The sequence below is a fragment of the Dipodomys merriami genome, unplaced genomic scaffold (assembly GCF_024711535.1).
Source record: "Dipodomys merriami isolate MVZ:Mamm:240054 unplaced genomic scaffold, mDipMer1.0.p SCAF_37, whole genome shotgun sequence".
Lineage (NCBI taxonomy): Eukaryota > Metazoa > Chordata > Mammalia > Rodentia > Heteromyidae > Dipodomys > Dipodomys merriami.
Genome location: NW_027205270.1, coordinates 3,923,374 through 3,937,655, shown reverse-complemented (window position 1 = coordinate 3,937,655; position 14,282 = coordinate 3,923,374). Strand labels below are relative to the sequence as shown.

Sequence of the window (14,282 nt, the reverse complement as noted above, 5' to 3'; positions counted from 1 at the left end):
TTGGTGGCTCCTGCGAGGACGCTGGCAGGGGTATAACGCTGGCTGGCTCGGAGCCAGTTGGGTCAAATTTTTATATATTTTATATATTCATATATATATAGTTAACATTTATAGTCACCAAAATCCAGAAATAAATATCCATTGATTAGGGAATGGATGGATTATTGTACATACATCCCATATAATAAAATAATGAAATTCAAATGTATTATTCTAAATTAAAGAAGTCACATTCAAAATTTTACATGACATACTGGAAGAAAGTACAGGGACAAATAGATGAGTGGTTTCTGGGCTAGGGCTGTGGCAAGGGTTGACTACAAAAACATGCATAAGGGAATTTTTGTAGCTATCAATGATTGCAAAGATGATTACATGCATTTAATAAAACTCAGAGCTAGCCAAATGCTGGTGACTCATACCTGTAATACTAGCTATTCGGGAGGCTGAGATCTGAGATAGTGATTCAAAGCTACTCCAGGCAGGAAAACCCATGAAAACCAATTAATCTTCAATTAACCACCAAAAAGCTACAAGCAGAGCTGTGGATCAAATGGTTGAGTACTAGCCTAGCACAAAAGCTCAGGGTTAGTGCCCAAACTCTGAGTTCAAGCCCCAGGACCAGCACAAAAACAAAGCCTCAAGAGCTACACACTGAAAGGAGTGAATTTTCCAGAAAAAAAAATCTCATTGAAAGAAAATGCTATATGGAAGAAACTTTAACTCACTCAACTCTAAAAGAAAGCTTAGGACAAATGATGCATGTGTCCTCAGAGGTAATTGGAGTAACAGGATAAGAGTTGATGCCTCCTCACCCCTATCTAGGATTTTACAATGTTTTTTTTTCCCTTAACACTCAGTAAAAAATATACCATCTAAGTTTTCTATTGTGGCCATATTAAATTACTACAACATTTGCATTTGAACATTCGTTTACTGTCTCACAGTTCTGTGAATCAAAAGATTTTTCTCTTTAGAGACACATGAGACCAAAGTGAAGAGATTAGCTGACCTGGGCTCTTTCTCATCTGAAAGCTCTACAGGAAAATCATTTCCAAGACCAACTGACTAGCAGACTCAAGTTTGGGGCAATTGTGAGGCTAAGGATATTTCTTTTCTTTTCTTTTTTTGTCAGTTGTGGGGCCTGAACTCTGGGCCTGGGCACTGTCCCTCAGCTCTTCAGCTCAAGGCTAACACTCTACCACTTGAGCCACAGCACCATTTCCAGCTTTTTCTGCTTATGTGGTGCTGAGTAATCAAACCCAGGGCCTCATGCATGCAAGGCAAGCACTCTACCACTGAGCCACCTTCCCAGCCCGAGGCTAAGGAAATTTCTAAAGTGGCTTCTAAAGTCTGTTTTTAGTTCCTGGCCTCCTACATCATCAAAGCCAGTAACAGAAAAAAAAATACTTTTTTTGTTGTTGTTGGTTATGGGGCTTGAACTCTGGACTTGGGTACTGTTCCTGAGCTCTTCAGCTCAAGGCTAGCACTCTACCACTTGAACCACAACACCACTTCCAGTTTTCTGGTGGTTTACTGGAGATAAGAGTCTCACAGACATTCCTGCTTGGGCTGGCTTCAAACCACAGTCCTGAGATCTCAGCCTCCTGAGTAGGATTACAGGCATGAGCGATGGGCGTCGGGCTACAAAATACTTTTTATATCCAGAAATGAATTTTAAAAATCTGACCAAGTAGGCTTCATCCCACAGATGCAAGGTTGGTTTAACATACACAAATCAATAAATGTAATTCACCACCTCAACTGAGCCAAAGACAAAGAACCATGATCATCTCAACAGATGCAGAAAAGCCTTCAACAAAATACAACATCCATTCATGTTAAAAGCTTTGGAGAGGCTAAGAATAGAAGGAACATTACTTAAAATAATAAAGGTTATATATGACAGACTAACAACCAATATCATACTGAAGGGAAAAACAAATCATTTTAAAATCAGGAGCAAGGATGCCCACTTTCTCTACTCCTCTTCAATATAGTTCTGGAATTCCTAGCTAGAGCAATCAGGTAAAAATAGGACATAAAAGGGATTAACATAGAAAAAGAAGAAATCAAACTATCCCTATTTACAGAGGACATGATCTTAAACCTAAAGACCCAAAAGACTCCATCCCCAAATCCTAGAGGTGATCAATTGCTTTGACAAAGTAGCAGAACATAAAATTAACCCACAAAAAAGATTAGCCTTTCTGAATGTCAACAATGTACAAGCAGAAAGGGAAATCAGGAAAACAACTCTATTTGCAGGAGCTTCAAAAAAAAAAAAAAAGAATAAAATACTATGAATAAACCTAACCAAATATGTAAAAGATCTTTATAGTGAAAACTATAAAATCTAAAGAAATCAAAGAGGCCAGATAATGGGAAGACCTTCTATGTTCATGGGTAGGTGGAATCAATATTATAAAAATGGGGCTGGGAAGGTGGCTCAAGTGGTAGAGCACTAGCCTTGAGCTGAAGAGCTGAGGGACAGCGCCTAGGCCCAGAGTTCAGGTCCCACGACCGGACCCAAAAAAATAATAATAATAAATAAATAAATAAAATAAAAATAGCTATACTGCCAAAACTAATATGCAAATTCATTGCAATCCGCATCAAAATCTCAATAATTTTTACCGAGATAAAGCAATCCAAAATTTCATATGGAACAACAAAAGAAATAGAATAGCCAAAGCAATTCTAGGCAAAAAAAAGTAATGTGAGTTGTATCACACTACCAAACCTCCAGCTCTACTACAGAGCTATAATAACAAAAACATCTTTGTATTGGCACAAAAAATGGACCCAAAGCTCAATAGAATAGATTAGAAGACCCAGTTATCTAATATTTGTAAGGGAGCCAAAGACATACAGTGGGGGGAGGAGGAGAAATCGTCTCTTCAATAATTGGTGTTGGGAAAACTAGGCATCCAAATGCAGAGAAAGTGAATCTGTTTATCACCATGCACTAATATCACTTCAAAGTGGATCAAAGACCCAAAACTTTGAAACTACTGCAAGAAAGAGGGGGAGAAACATTAGAACTTACAGATATAGGTAGAAACCTCTTGAAAAAAGTCCCAGGGGCACAACAGATAGGAGAGAGACTTGACAAGTGGGACTACCTCAAAATAAAAAATTTCTGCACAGCTAAGGACATAGTTACTAAACTAGAAAGACAGACAATAAAGTAGGAAAAGATCTTTACCAGAAGTATATCAGACAAAGGCCTAATATCCAATATTTACAAGGAGCTCAAGAAACTAACCCCTTCCAACCCTAATAAACCAATCACTAAATGGGCAAAGGAGCTAAGGAGAGACTTCTCAGAAAAGATAAGAATGGCAAAGAAACACATGAGGAAATGCTCATCATCCCTGGCCAGAAAGGAAATGCAAATCAAAACAACTGAGATTCCATCTCACCCTTGTTAGATTGGTCAACATTGTAAATTAGAACAACAAATGTTAGTGGAGGTGTGGGAAAAAGGAACCCTATTGCACTGTTGGTAGAAACATAAACTAGTACAATTATGGACAGCAGTCATTAGGTGCCTCAAAAAACTAAATATAGATCTTCCCTATAATTCAGCCATACCACTCCTGGGCAAGCATCATGAGCCCAGATATAATAAACACATCCCCACATCCATGTACATTGCCACACTAGTCACAATAGCCAAGAAATGGAAACAGCCCAGATGCCCCACAATAGATGAATCCAAAAAAGGTGGTATCTATACACAATGGAATTTTACACAGCCATTAGAAAGAATAAAATAATGTCATTTTAGGGAAAATGGATAGAACTGGAATAAATCCTGTTAAGTGAGGTAAGCCAAATTAAGAGAGACAAATTGCTCATGTTTTCTCTGATACGCAGAAAGGAAATCTAAAATATACTGCTATGATAAATTATACAGGATTCTAGATACACACAGTGAGTCCAAGAGGATACTCTTAGGAAAGAAATACAAAAGTGCAATGCCTCATTGTATTTACCTAAAATCATATATACTGAAACAAACTCCAAGATATGAAAACAAGGTATCTTTTAGTTTTTAATTTTTTTAGTTTTTGATAGTTCTGCTTTTTCTTTATGTATGGTGTATTCAAGTACGTATCTTCAGGAGGGCAAAGGGGAAGGTACAGAATCTGAAGGAAAAAGGCTGAAGTGCAGCAGTGGAGCTCACAGGGCACTGATAAAAGTGAGTTATGCAGCTTGTGGGTGGAGACAGGACCGGGAGTGAGGGAACAGAAGACACTGTACAAAAGGAAATGTACTCATTACCTGACTCATGTAACTGAAATCCCTCTGTATATGACTTTCTTTTTTTGGCCACTTCCAGCTTTTTTCTTTTTGCTTATGTGGTGCTGAGGAATCGAACCCAGGGCCTCAGGCATGCAAGGCAAGCGCTCTACCACTGAGCCAGCTTCCCAGCCCTGTATATGACTTTTATAACAATAAACTTTAAAAAAAAATAAAACTCTTTCTGTGCTCACATTCTCTTCAGCCTCCAGCTAGGAGAAACTTCCTGTTTAGGGGACCATATCATTACTTGGAGACTGCCTAGCTATTCTAGGATAATTCTGTGTGTGTTTGTGTGTGCTGGTAAGGGGTCTTGAACTCAGGACCTCGGTGCTGCCCTTGAACTCTTTGCTCAAGGCTAGCACTCTACCACTTGAGCCACAGTTCCACTTCTGACATTTTGTGGCTAATTGGAGATAAAGAGTCTCACAGGGAGATAAAGAGTCTCACAGAGTTTTCCTGCCCAGGCTGGCTTTGAACCATAATCCTCAGGTCTCAGTCTCCTCAGTAGCTATTTAAAGTCAACTGATTAGAAACCTTAATTATACTGGCAACACCTTTTTTTGCCCTAGGAATGACATCAGGTAAGAGGCACATTAGACAGACTTAGCACACATACAAATGAAACAAAATCAAAATTTAAAATAACGTTACTGGAAGTGTGTGTGTGTGTGTGTGTGTGTGTGTGTGTGTGTGTGTGTGTGTGTGTGTGTGTGTGTGTGTGTGTGTGTGTGTGTGTGTGTGTGTGTGTGTGTGTGTGTGTGTGTGTGTGTGTGTGTGTGTGTTTCAAGAGCATCTAACATCCTACATTTCATGAATACAACAGACAATAGTCTGTTGGTTATTAACAATAGTCACTTGGTTATCTTTTTAAATGCTAATGGAAACACACTACATCAATTTATGTCCCACTATTGGTCTGCAATCTATAATTTCAGTTTATCTCAAAAAAGGCCAGCCTGCCCTTTCAAATCTCCATTTTCAGTAATGTGAAAGAGTTCTAGGAAAGAATTCTCAGGGTCTGTGTAACACTTATTATATGAAAAGTTAAGGAACTAACTAATCACAAGAAAAACAGACAAACCAGTCTACAGAATAGGTGGCCAGTATTAGTCAAGGCTATCAAGATAATAAATCAAAGAAAAGAAACTGTCAAAATCCAGAAACTGGGGAAACATGAAAAGTAAATGCAGTTAATAATCTTGGACTGGATGTTGGCACATAAAAATTAACAATGGGAAAATCAGTAAAATCAAAGGAAGCTAGAGCTGTTAATAGTAACCTATAAAGGTCAGTTTCTAAGTCTTGACAAATGTACCTGGGAATGTTAAGATGTCAGCAATGTTGCTACTTAAGGAGTATACAGAAGACCTGAGGGCCACGTGTATGACATACATCTATAATCCCAGCTAGACTAGAAGCAGAGGTAGAAATTGAGGTCTGAGGTTAACCCAGACAAAAGCACGAGACCCCATCCAAAAAATAAACTACAAGGCAAAAGAAAATGGAATATGGCTCAAGTGGTAGAGTACTCGCCTACTAGTGTACTGTCCTCAGTTCAAACCCTATTACAGCAAAGAAAACAAAAAGACCTCTTTATAAATTTCCATTAATATGGTACTACACTGAAATGTTACAAGACACAGTATCACTGCATTATTCTAGACAGTAGATCCTGTGGAGTCTCAACAGTGATTCACAATCCAAAAATAATGAAGAACTACTCTCTAAGGCTTCCTGCTGCAAAACTTCCCAGTGCTTCCTTAACCATCACTTCCTGTTATCCACACTTCCAGATAAACAAAAAAAAATAGACTAGACTAGGAGGAAGAGAAATTACTGTTTAGGGTATATCAAACTCCAGTATGAGAAGGTTAAAAACATTCTGGAGTCAGATCGTATTCTTGTAAATATACTTACTGCCAGTTATACACTCAAAATTAGCTAAAATAGTGGGAGATAACCCATTTAGAAAGCACAAAGCCCTGAGTTTAAACCTTAGTGCTGAAGAAGTTAAAACAGAAAATTTTATATTTATGCATTTAAATGAAAATTTTAATTTAAAAAGTTAAATTGTAAAAAGGGTACTGGTATATGCTATAGAATGGATAAACAAAGGTTATTAAAAGCCAGACACAAAAGGCAGCATATTATATATGTCATTCTTATTCCATTGTAAAATGTTATTCATTATGACAATAGTTATACCTGTGATACACACAACACACATATACACAAACTAAATTGCACACTTCATTTGTTCTGACTTTTGTTTCCAAGATAGGATTACACTAGGTAGCCTAGCCTAATCTAGAACTTCGTATGCAGCCAAAGCTGGACTTAAACTTACTATCCTCCTGCCTCGGCTACCTGAGTGGTAAGATTACAGGCTTGCACCACCATGCAAACTGTACACCTGAAATTAGTGGGTTATGTGACTTTTGAGTTATACCTCAATAAAACTGCTAGAATAAAATTGTAACTGGTTTTCAACCTAAAAGTACAATTATTTGAATTCCTAAGAATAATAACCCATAAATTGTAGAGCACATTCTAGTGACATGCTAGAAAAGAGAACAAAATTAATGTAATAACTGATAAGAATGGCTGACAAGCCTGGTCTAGAGGCATGGCTCAAGTAACAGAGTAATCACTGAATTTACCATAATTAGTAAAAGTCTATGCCTGGGAATAATGGCTCTCTGATCACAGTGCAAGAACAAAAGCAAAATATCAAACACAGCAGAATGAATTTGATCAAAGACCTTTATTCTGGTCTTCATCATTCATTAGGACACTTAATAAAACAGTTTCTTCATCTCTACCCCATGCAGCAGAAGCTGCATCCAGGCCTGAAGTGGAAGACAGACACAAGTACTGGAAGACCTTGTGGAGAAAGCTATCCGCTGAGATCTCTGCTTATCCCAGATTAGATAAACATAGAACAGAACACTGTATAGCTATGCAGACTCTGTTCTTCAGAGCTGAGGCCTGCAGAAAGGGATGAGCTGAAGAATGAAGTGAAGGCTCAAAAAACTGCCCAGCTCAGCAATCAATCCAAAGTACCTACAAATACAAAGTGCAATGTGTAAATCAGGTGCTCTGAGAGCTACATTACTGTAACAAACTGGGCAAAGTTAACAAAGCAGAAGTGTTGGTACTGGCAGCACTTTAGTCTTGAGAATATCTATCCAAAAGATCCCAGAGAAAAACATGTTATTACAAAAAATGGGGTAAAATTAGGTAAAACAACCAAGGGTATAAGAATCAGAGGCAGGAGAGAAGTAAGTTGTTAACTAATTAACATTCATGGTGAACAAACAAGAGTTGAGTGAAACAAAATAAATAAGAAATGTGCTCAAAGAAAAGGGCTTTTAATCAATCTTTTTAGCAAGTCCCAGTTTAAGATGGGACTGAGCACAGAAATTTGCATGTCCTCAAACTCAAGATTTCAATCCTCATTGTTCAAGAAGCTGAGACCTGGAATATCAAGCTTTGAAGCCAACCAGAGCAGAAGAGTCCATGAGATTCTACCTCGAAAATAATTGGCAAAAAGCTAGACTGGTGGCATAACTCAAGCTGTAGAGCACCAACCAAGCAAGCAAGGCAAGCAAATGTAAGGTTCTGAGTTCAAACCCTGGTACTGACAAGAAAGAAAGGTGGGTATGGTCATACATGCCAGAAATTCCAGCTATCCAAGGTCAACTGGGCAAAATTTTGACCCTCTGTATTTTTTTCAATTGAAGCAAAAAAAGCTAGGGGCATAGTTCAAATGGTAGAGAATTTGCCAAGCAAGCATATAGCTGACTTCCTAACCCAGCACTGCCAAAAGAATCAAATAAAATTCACAGTTCATAGAATTTCACTGGAAAATATTAAAACTAAAAATTAACAAAAAAGGTGTAAAGAAATTAAAGAAATTGGGGCTGGGAATATGATTTAATGCTAGAGTGCTTGCCGAGCATGCATGAAGCCCTGGGTTCAATTCCTCAGTACCACATAAATACAAAAAGCTGGGAGTGGCACTATGGCTCAAGTGGTAGAGTGCTAGCCTTGAGCAAAAAGAAGGTAAGGGACAGCCCAAGCCCTGAATTCAAGCACCAGGACAAGAAAGAAAGAAAGAAAGAAAGAAAGAAAGAAAGAAAGAAAGAAAGAAAGAAAGAAAGAAAGAAAGAAAGAAAGAAAGAAAGAAAGAAAGAAAGAAAGAAAGAAAGAAAGAAAGAAAGAAAGAAAGAAAGAAAGAAGGAAGGAAGGAAGGAAGGGAAAGAAAGGAAGGAAGGAAGGGAAAGAAAGGAAGAAAGAAATGGAGAATAAACTGAGGTCAGAAAAAATTATATAGACTATATCATAGAGAGGCAAAATTAAGGTTGACATTTTAGATACTTCAACAGGAGAGAAAGGAGAACAAAATACAGCAATATCTGAATATATCTTCAGATATTCTGATGAAGCTCAAGTGCTGACTACATAAAAAGAAATCCACACTTTTATATATTAGAATGAGACCTATAGAAAATTGAACACAAAGAGAAAAAAACTGGTTTTGAGGGAGAGGGGTGCAGTTTTTTTGGATTCTGTTTGTTTTTGGTAAGAGTTTTACTATGTAATCCAACTGGATTTAAACTCAACCCAGGCTGACCTCATACTTTGGGTCTTCTGCTTCAGCCTCTATTTACACTATAGGTATGTACCATTTAGCTAAAGACAAAATCTTAAAAGGGAACAAATAAGGTTCAAAATACAGAAAAAAGTTCTATCATTAAGCTTTGATAAATTACAGTAGCATGTAATAACCAATAGGTTAGCCACTAAAGGGACAGAAATAGAATATAACTAGTAGAAGGGGGTAAAGGAATGTTAATTCAAAAGAAGGCAGAAAGTAAGATGAAAAAAAATCACAGGTAGAATGATTAGCAAGGATAAAATAAGGAGGGTGATGCAAACGCATAGATGCCCCAAAGACATTTAACATTAATAAATTAAATGCTCCAGTTAAAAGCAATGAGTATCTGAATTGAAAAAAAGTTATATTCCATTTAAAAAAGATATGAAAACATAAAAACAAAACAATGAAAACAGGTACCACAAAAACACTAAAGTTAGAAAAACAAAGGAGGGGGTAACAATGCTTGACAAGAAATGTACTCAAGACCTTATTCATGTAACTGTAACCCCTCTGTACAGCATCTTTACAATAAAATGAAGTTTAAAAAAAAAGAAATACTAAAGCTGATAAACTCTGGCAACATTAGAGAAAATAAACGTTAAGGCATTTTGCCTTGGAGACACTTAACACTACTTGAAATAGTTAACTTATAAATATAGAGACTGAATCACAAACAATACATAAGAGTATCAAATTTATATATACCTAATCACCTGGTCTTACAATATATAATGAAAAAAATGACCTAAAATTATAAGTAAAATAATTTTCAGTTATAGTAGGAGACAAATCCTACTAACTGATAGACAAAAGAATTTCATAAAATCTGAACTATGCAATAACAAAACTTGATACTGTATCTAGCAACTACAAGATAGCCTTTGTCTTAAAGTATACACAAAACACTGCTAAGACTTATACTGGACTAATAAAACCAAGTAGACAATTAACTCAGATTATGAATAGGTGTAAAGAGAAGCTAAACACATAGCTAAAAATTGAAAGAATACTCAATAATCTGAGTTTGAAAACCATGGGAATGCATCTTCAAAGACGTTTAAAAAGGGCTGGGAAGTGGCTCAGTGGTAGAGTGCTTGCCTCACATGCATGAGGCCCTTGGTTCGATTCCTCAGCACCACAAAAACAGAAAAAGCCAGAAGTGGCGCTGTGGCGCAAGTGGTAGAGCACTAGCCGAACTGAAGAGCTGAGAGACAGCACCCAGAGTTCAAGCCCCACAACCAAAAACAACAAAAAAAATACGTGGGCTGGGAAGGTGGCTCAGTGGTAGAGTGCTTGCCTTGCATGCTTGAGGCCCAGGGTTCGATTCCTCAGCACCACATAAGCAAAAAGAAAAAAGCCAGAAGTGGCGCTGTGGCTCAAGTGGTAGAGCGCTAGCCTTGAGCTGAAGAGCTGAGGGACAGCACCCAGGCCCAGAGTTCAGGCCCCACGACCAGACCCAAAAAAAAAAAGACATTTAAAAACTACAAGTACCACAGGTCTAGGCGGATTTGAAGATGCAGAACAGAGGAATGTATGAATGAAATAAATCAAGAAAGGATTTTGAAAGGCAATGAAACTTAGAGGGGTAATGAGAAATCCTGTAGGTGGAAAAGTGAGAATGAATTGAAGACACATGATTTTCAGAACACATGTCTTCAACAGGAAGATTCAGGAATTAAGCAGCAGAAATTGTTTTGAGAGAAGGTAGTTAAAATGTGGCATTTCAAATATTTGCTATTTATTTCTATGACAAGATTTAGTTAGTGATCAAGTTAATTCAAACTTCTGAAGAACCAACACTTGTTAGTACAGAATTTTCCTGCAGCATAATAATCACTTTACATACACTACTGAAGGAAAAAAAAAAGAGAAAACCTTTAAAGGTTTTTAATTGTTTCTGATTTCTAACATTGTATTAGGGGAGGGAGGAGTTTTTATATTTAGAGATATCAACCAACACAGGTGTAAGTTGAATCTCTGTAACTCCACTAATGTTTTTCATATCCTCTCTCTCCTCTTGATGGTTACCAACTTTCCCGTAGAAGTTCTAATTCTCCAGGTGTGAAAAATGAATTACACTAGATTTAGTAATAAGGTTTTTCTCCTCTCCTAATAGGAAGAAGAGAGAAGGAATTATTCCTCTACAAAGGGAAACAGGCATCTATTTCAAAAAGACAACTCCTTTCCTTAGCATCAAAAAGACAGGTGTAAATGATTATCCACTAATAGAAAACTCACCTTCCAAAAAGGCAAATTCATCCACAGCTTCTATAGCATTATCTGAAACATACAACAAAGGGGCATTTGAACCAGGCTGGTCATTTGCTCTTCAGCCTCTCCACACCCAAAAACACAATCCAGGTAAGAGCTGAGGATTTATGCAAATTAGGTCATTTCTGAAAAGATGTCTCCTTCATATCCACTTTTTATTCCACGACTAACTTACATATGAGCTAGCTACCTCTACAAAAGAAAAGCCCAAATAACTGTTCAATGGGGAGTAGAGGAGTGGGGAAGAGGAAGCCCTCCTACAATCCAGTTTTACACTTAAATTCATTTATTCTCTTCGCTCTGACAGATATCAGAAAAGTTTGGCAACAAAAAGGGAATGTGAACCAGGAACGGGTGGCTCACTCCTGTAATCCTAGCTACTCAGGAGGCTGAGATCTGAGGATCGCGGTTCAAAGCAAGCCAGGGCAAGAAAAGTCCCGGAGACTCTGTCTCCAAGTAATCACCAGAAAACTGGAAGTGGAGCTGTGGCTCAAAGCGTTAAGAGTTCTGCCCTTGAGCAACAGTTCAAGCCACCACTAACAAAATAAAAAGGCGGGAGGTGGGGGGGGGGGGGAAGGAGTGGGGAGAGTGAGATACACAGTATGTAGGCTTACACATGTACAAGGGGTTACCGGTCACCCAAAAGTCAGACATCAAATCCTCAGTGATGCATTCTCAAAGAACAAATGCAGAACCCTTGGTGTCCCTTTTGTCTATTCCCAGTTGCCATAATGCCACTCTACCCAAATCTCTCCTCTGGAGGGTTTTCCTCTTTCCCTGTTGAGCACAGCAATAGGCATCTTTCGCGATGGTCTCCACAAACAGCTCCTGTGAAGCAAACAAGCAGGGGAAAGATCAAGGTGGAGTTCCCGCTCACTGAGTTGGGGTATGATCCCCTCCGAGGGGTGGGGTGGTGAAGGTCGAAGGGAGTCGGGCACAGAGAGAGGTTTTGAAAGCTAAGGTTGCTCAGGATTTCCTGAAGGTCCTCCAGCTGTCCCTTCCCCGGAGGTCAGATCTGACACATCCCTCCCCAATTAGTTGCAAATCACTTATTCACTAGATCCCCAAGTCCTGATCCTCCCAAGATCTTGATCGCTCAAGATCTAGACTTCCCAGGCCATCCGAAATCCTTCTTCCCGCCTTTCCCTCCTGGCCCCGCCCCCTGACGCTCCGGGTCCCGCCCCTGCGCACGCCCCGCCCCCTGCGCACGCCCCGCTCTCCTCCCGCCCCTCCCACCCGCGCGACCCCGTGTGCCCTCGCGTTCCCGCCGCACCGCAGCTCGCGCCAGAATGAAGATGGCTTCCTGGCCCGCTAGCGTCACGTCGGGGTCCGCCTTCACCAAGGCCTTCACTCGCGCCAGGGGCAGCCTGGAAAGACGAGCCCCGGGCGCATTTGCTGGGGGTTGGGGCTGCGAGGCCGCTGACTCCCCTCCGGACCCCTCCTCCTCCCGGGGCGTCCCGCTCCCAGCTGCCGCCGCCGCCGCCGCCGCCGCCATGCCGCCCGGAGCGGACTGTGTGCACACGCCTCCCAACTGAGCTCGCGCAGGCGTCGCCGGCCCCTTTCCCGCGCGGAATGGAAGCCACGCCCTCTTTGCGCGCATGCTCCGCCCTCGCGCGGCAGGGCGTGCCGGAAGTCGGGCGGGGCGCTGGGCCCCTCCCCCTGGCTCAGGTCGTGGTCTCCGGTGACCTTTCCCTTCCGGTCGCGCGTGGCCCATCGGGTGGCCGCCTCTAAAGCAAAACCTGCCCGGGTTGTTCCGGGCTGGTGGTGCTGGCTCCGCCCGGGGCCTCGCCGCGTCGCTGTGGGGAGGAGAGGGAGCACCTGGGGCAGGCAGAAATGGAAGACGCATGGTCCCGGCTGGGGACACGAACAAGACGAGGCTGGACACCGTGCAGTGTGGGGACCACGAGGCCCCGGTGCGCGGCAGATCAGTGGGTCTCTTACACGCCCAAACACCCTGGAGACAGGAGATCTGTTGTTTCCACGGCCTAGAGCAATCTTGTATTGGAACTAAACTCTGAACTCGTAGGTTACACACCAGTGTACATATTTTTTTGGAAAGTCACTTTTTTTTTTTAACGTTGATCACAGGGCTTGGACTCCGTCCCTGAGCTTTTGTGCTCAACGCTAGTGCTCTACCACCTGAGCCACACCTCCACTTCTGGCTTTGTGCCGGTTAATTGGATATAAGACTTTCTGGGATTTACCTGGCTGGGCTGGCTTTGAACCGCAATCCTTAAACCTCAGTTTCCTGAGTAGGATTATAGGAATGAACCACAGGCTCCCTGCCTGAAAAAATTAAAAAAAAAAAAAAAAAAAAGAGAGAGCAATGCAGTTCTTGCTTTTTTCTGCTATTGAACATGAGTTTAAATTAGTGCCTTTCCCAAAAATTCTGCTCTCAGACACAGTATGCCCCCCTGTGACAGACAATCATTTGAATTGAAGATACTTGTGGTACCTTTGAAACTTAACCAATGTCTTCATCATCTTTCTCTGCTCAAGCTTACTGTAAAATCTATTCCCACAGCATGCATGCCATAACATTATTTGTTCTTTAATTGGCACCAGATGTCTTTTAGCCCTGAGGTAGAACATTTCGATTTTATTTCTTTAAAATTATCTTGAAAACTAAAAGACAAAACTTGAAGATTCTCATGGAACACTCATTCCCCAAGAACATATCTACAGACATACTTAGAAACACAGCTTCAATAGCACAACTAAATCACAACCAATGCATTTAAGTGGTATGTTACTTTACTAAGGTCTTGGGAGAACTACAGGGAAACAACAACCAAAACTGTCAGCAACCTGGTTAATCTGGCTTACAGAAGTCCTGTTCATCCATCTTCAGCTTCAATCAACTTCTAGGCTGTTTTACAGCTTCTCTTCACATCAAACCTCACAAGCATGTGCAGACCCAGCAACAAAAAATTTCCTCTGGCCAGCACCAGTGGCTCACGCCTGTAATCCTAACTACTCAGGATGCTGAGAACTGAGGGTCCCAGTTCAAAGTCAGCGTGGGCAGGACAGTCCTTGA

The 14,282-nt window shown here is 40.5% G+C and overlaps 1 protein-coding gene across 1 annotated transcript; it reads right to left on the bottom strand.

The window, feature by feature from the left end:
• Positions 1-7,056: 7,056 nt before the first annotated feature.
• On the bottom strand, positions 7,057-12,802 carry Pole4 (DNA polymerase epsilon 4, accessory subunit). The gene is made up of 4 exons (XM_069988894.1): positions 12,519-12,802; positions 11,989-12,073; positions 11,213-11,254; positions 7,057-7,374 (listed from the first exon to the last, which is right to left on the bottom strand). The coding sequence occupies exons 1-4, from the start codon at positions 12,738-12,740 to the stop codon at positions 7,361-7,363; spliced, it is 363 nt and encodes a 120-aa protein (XP_069844995.1). The 5' UTR covers positions 12,741-12,802; the 3' UTR covers positions 7,057-7,360.
• Positions 12,803-14,282: the final 1,480 nt, after the last annotated feature.

What these genes read in the sequence shown, in the direction of transcription:
- Pole4 (XM_069988894.1), bottom strand. Translation starts at nt 12,740, where the DNA reads ATGGCGGCGGCGGCGGCGGCGGCGGCAGCTGGGAGCGGGACGCCCCGG. An exon ending in TCATTCTGGCGCGAGCTGCG is followed by an intron (nt 12,074 to 12,518) that starts GTGCGGCGGGAA and finishes TTTGCTTCACAG; the next exon opens with GAGCTGTTTGTGGAGACCAT. An exon ending in CCTCCAGAGGAGAGATTTGG is followed by an intron (nt 11,255 to 11,988) that starts GTAGAGTGGCAT and finishes TGTATGTTTCAG; the next exon opens with ATAATGCTATAGAAGCTGTG.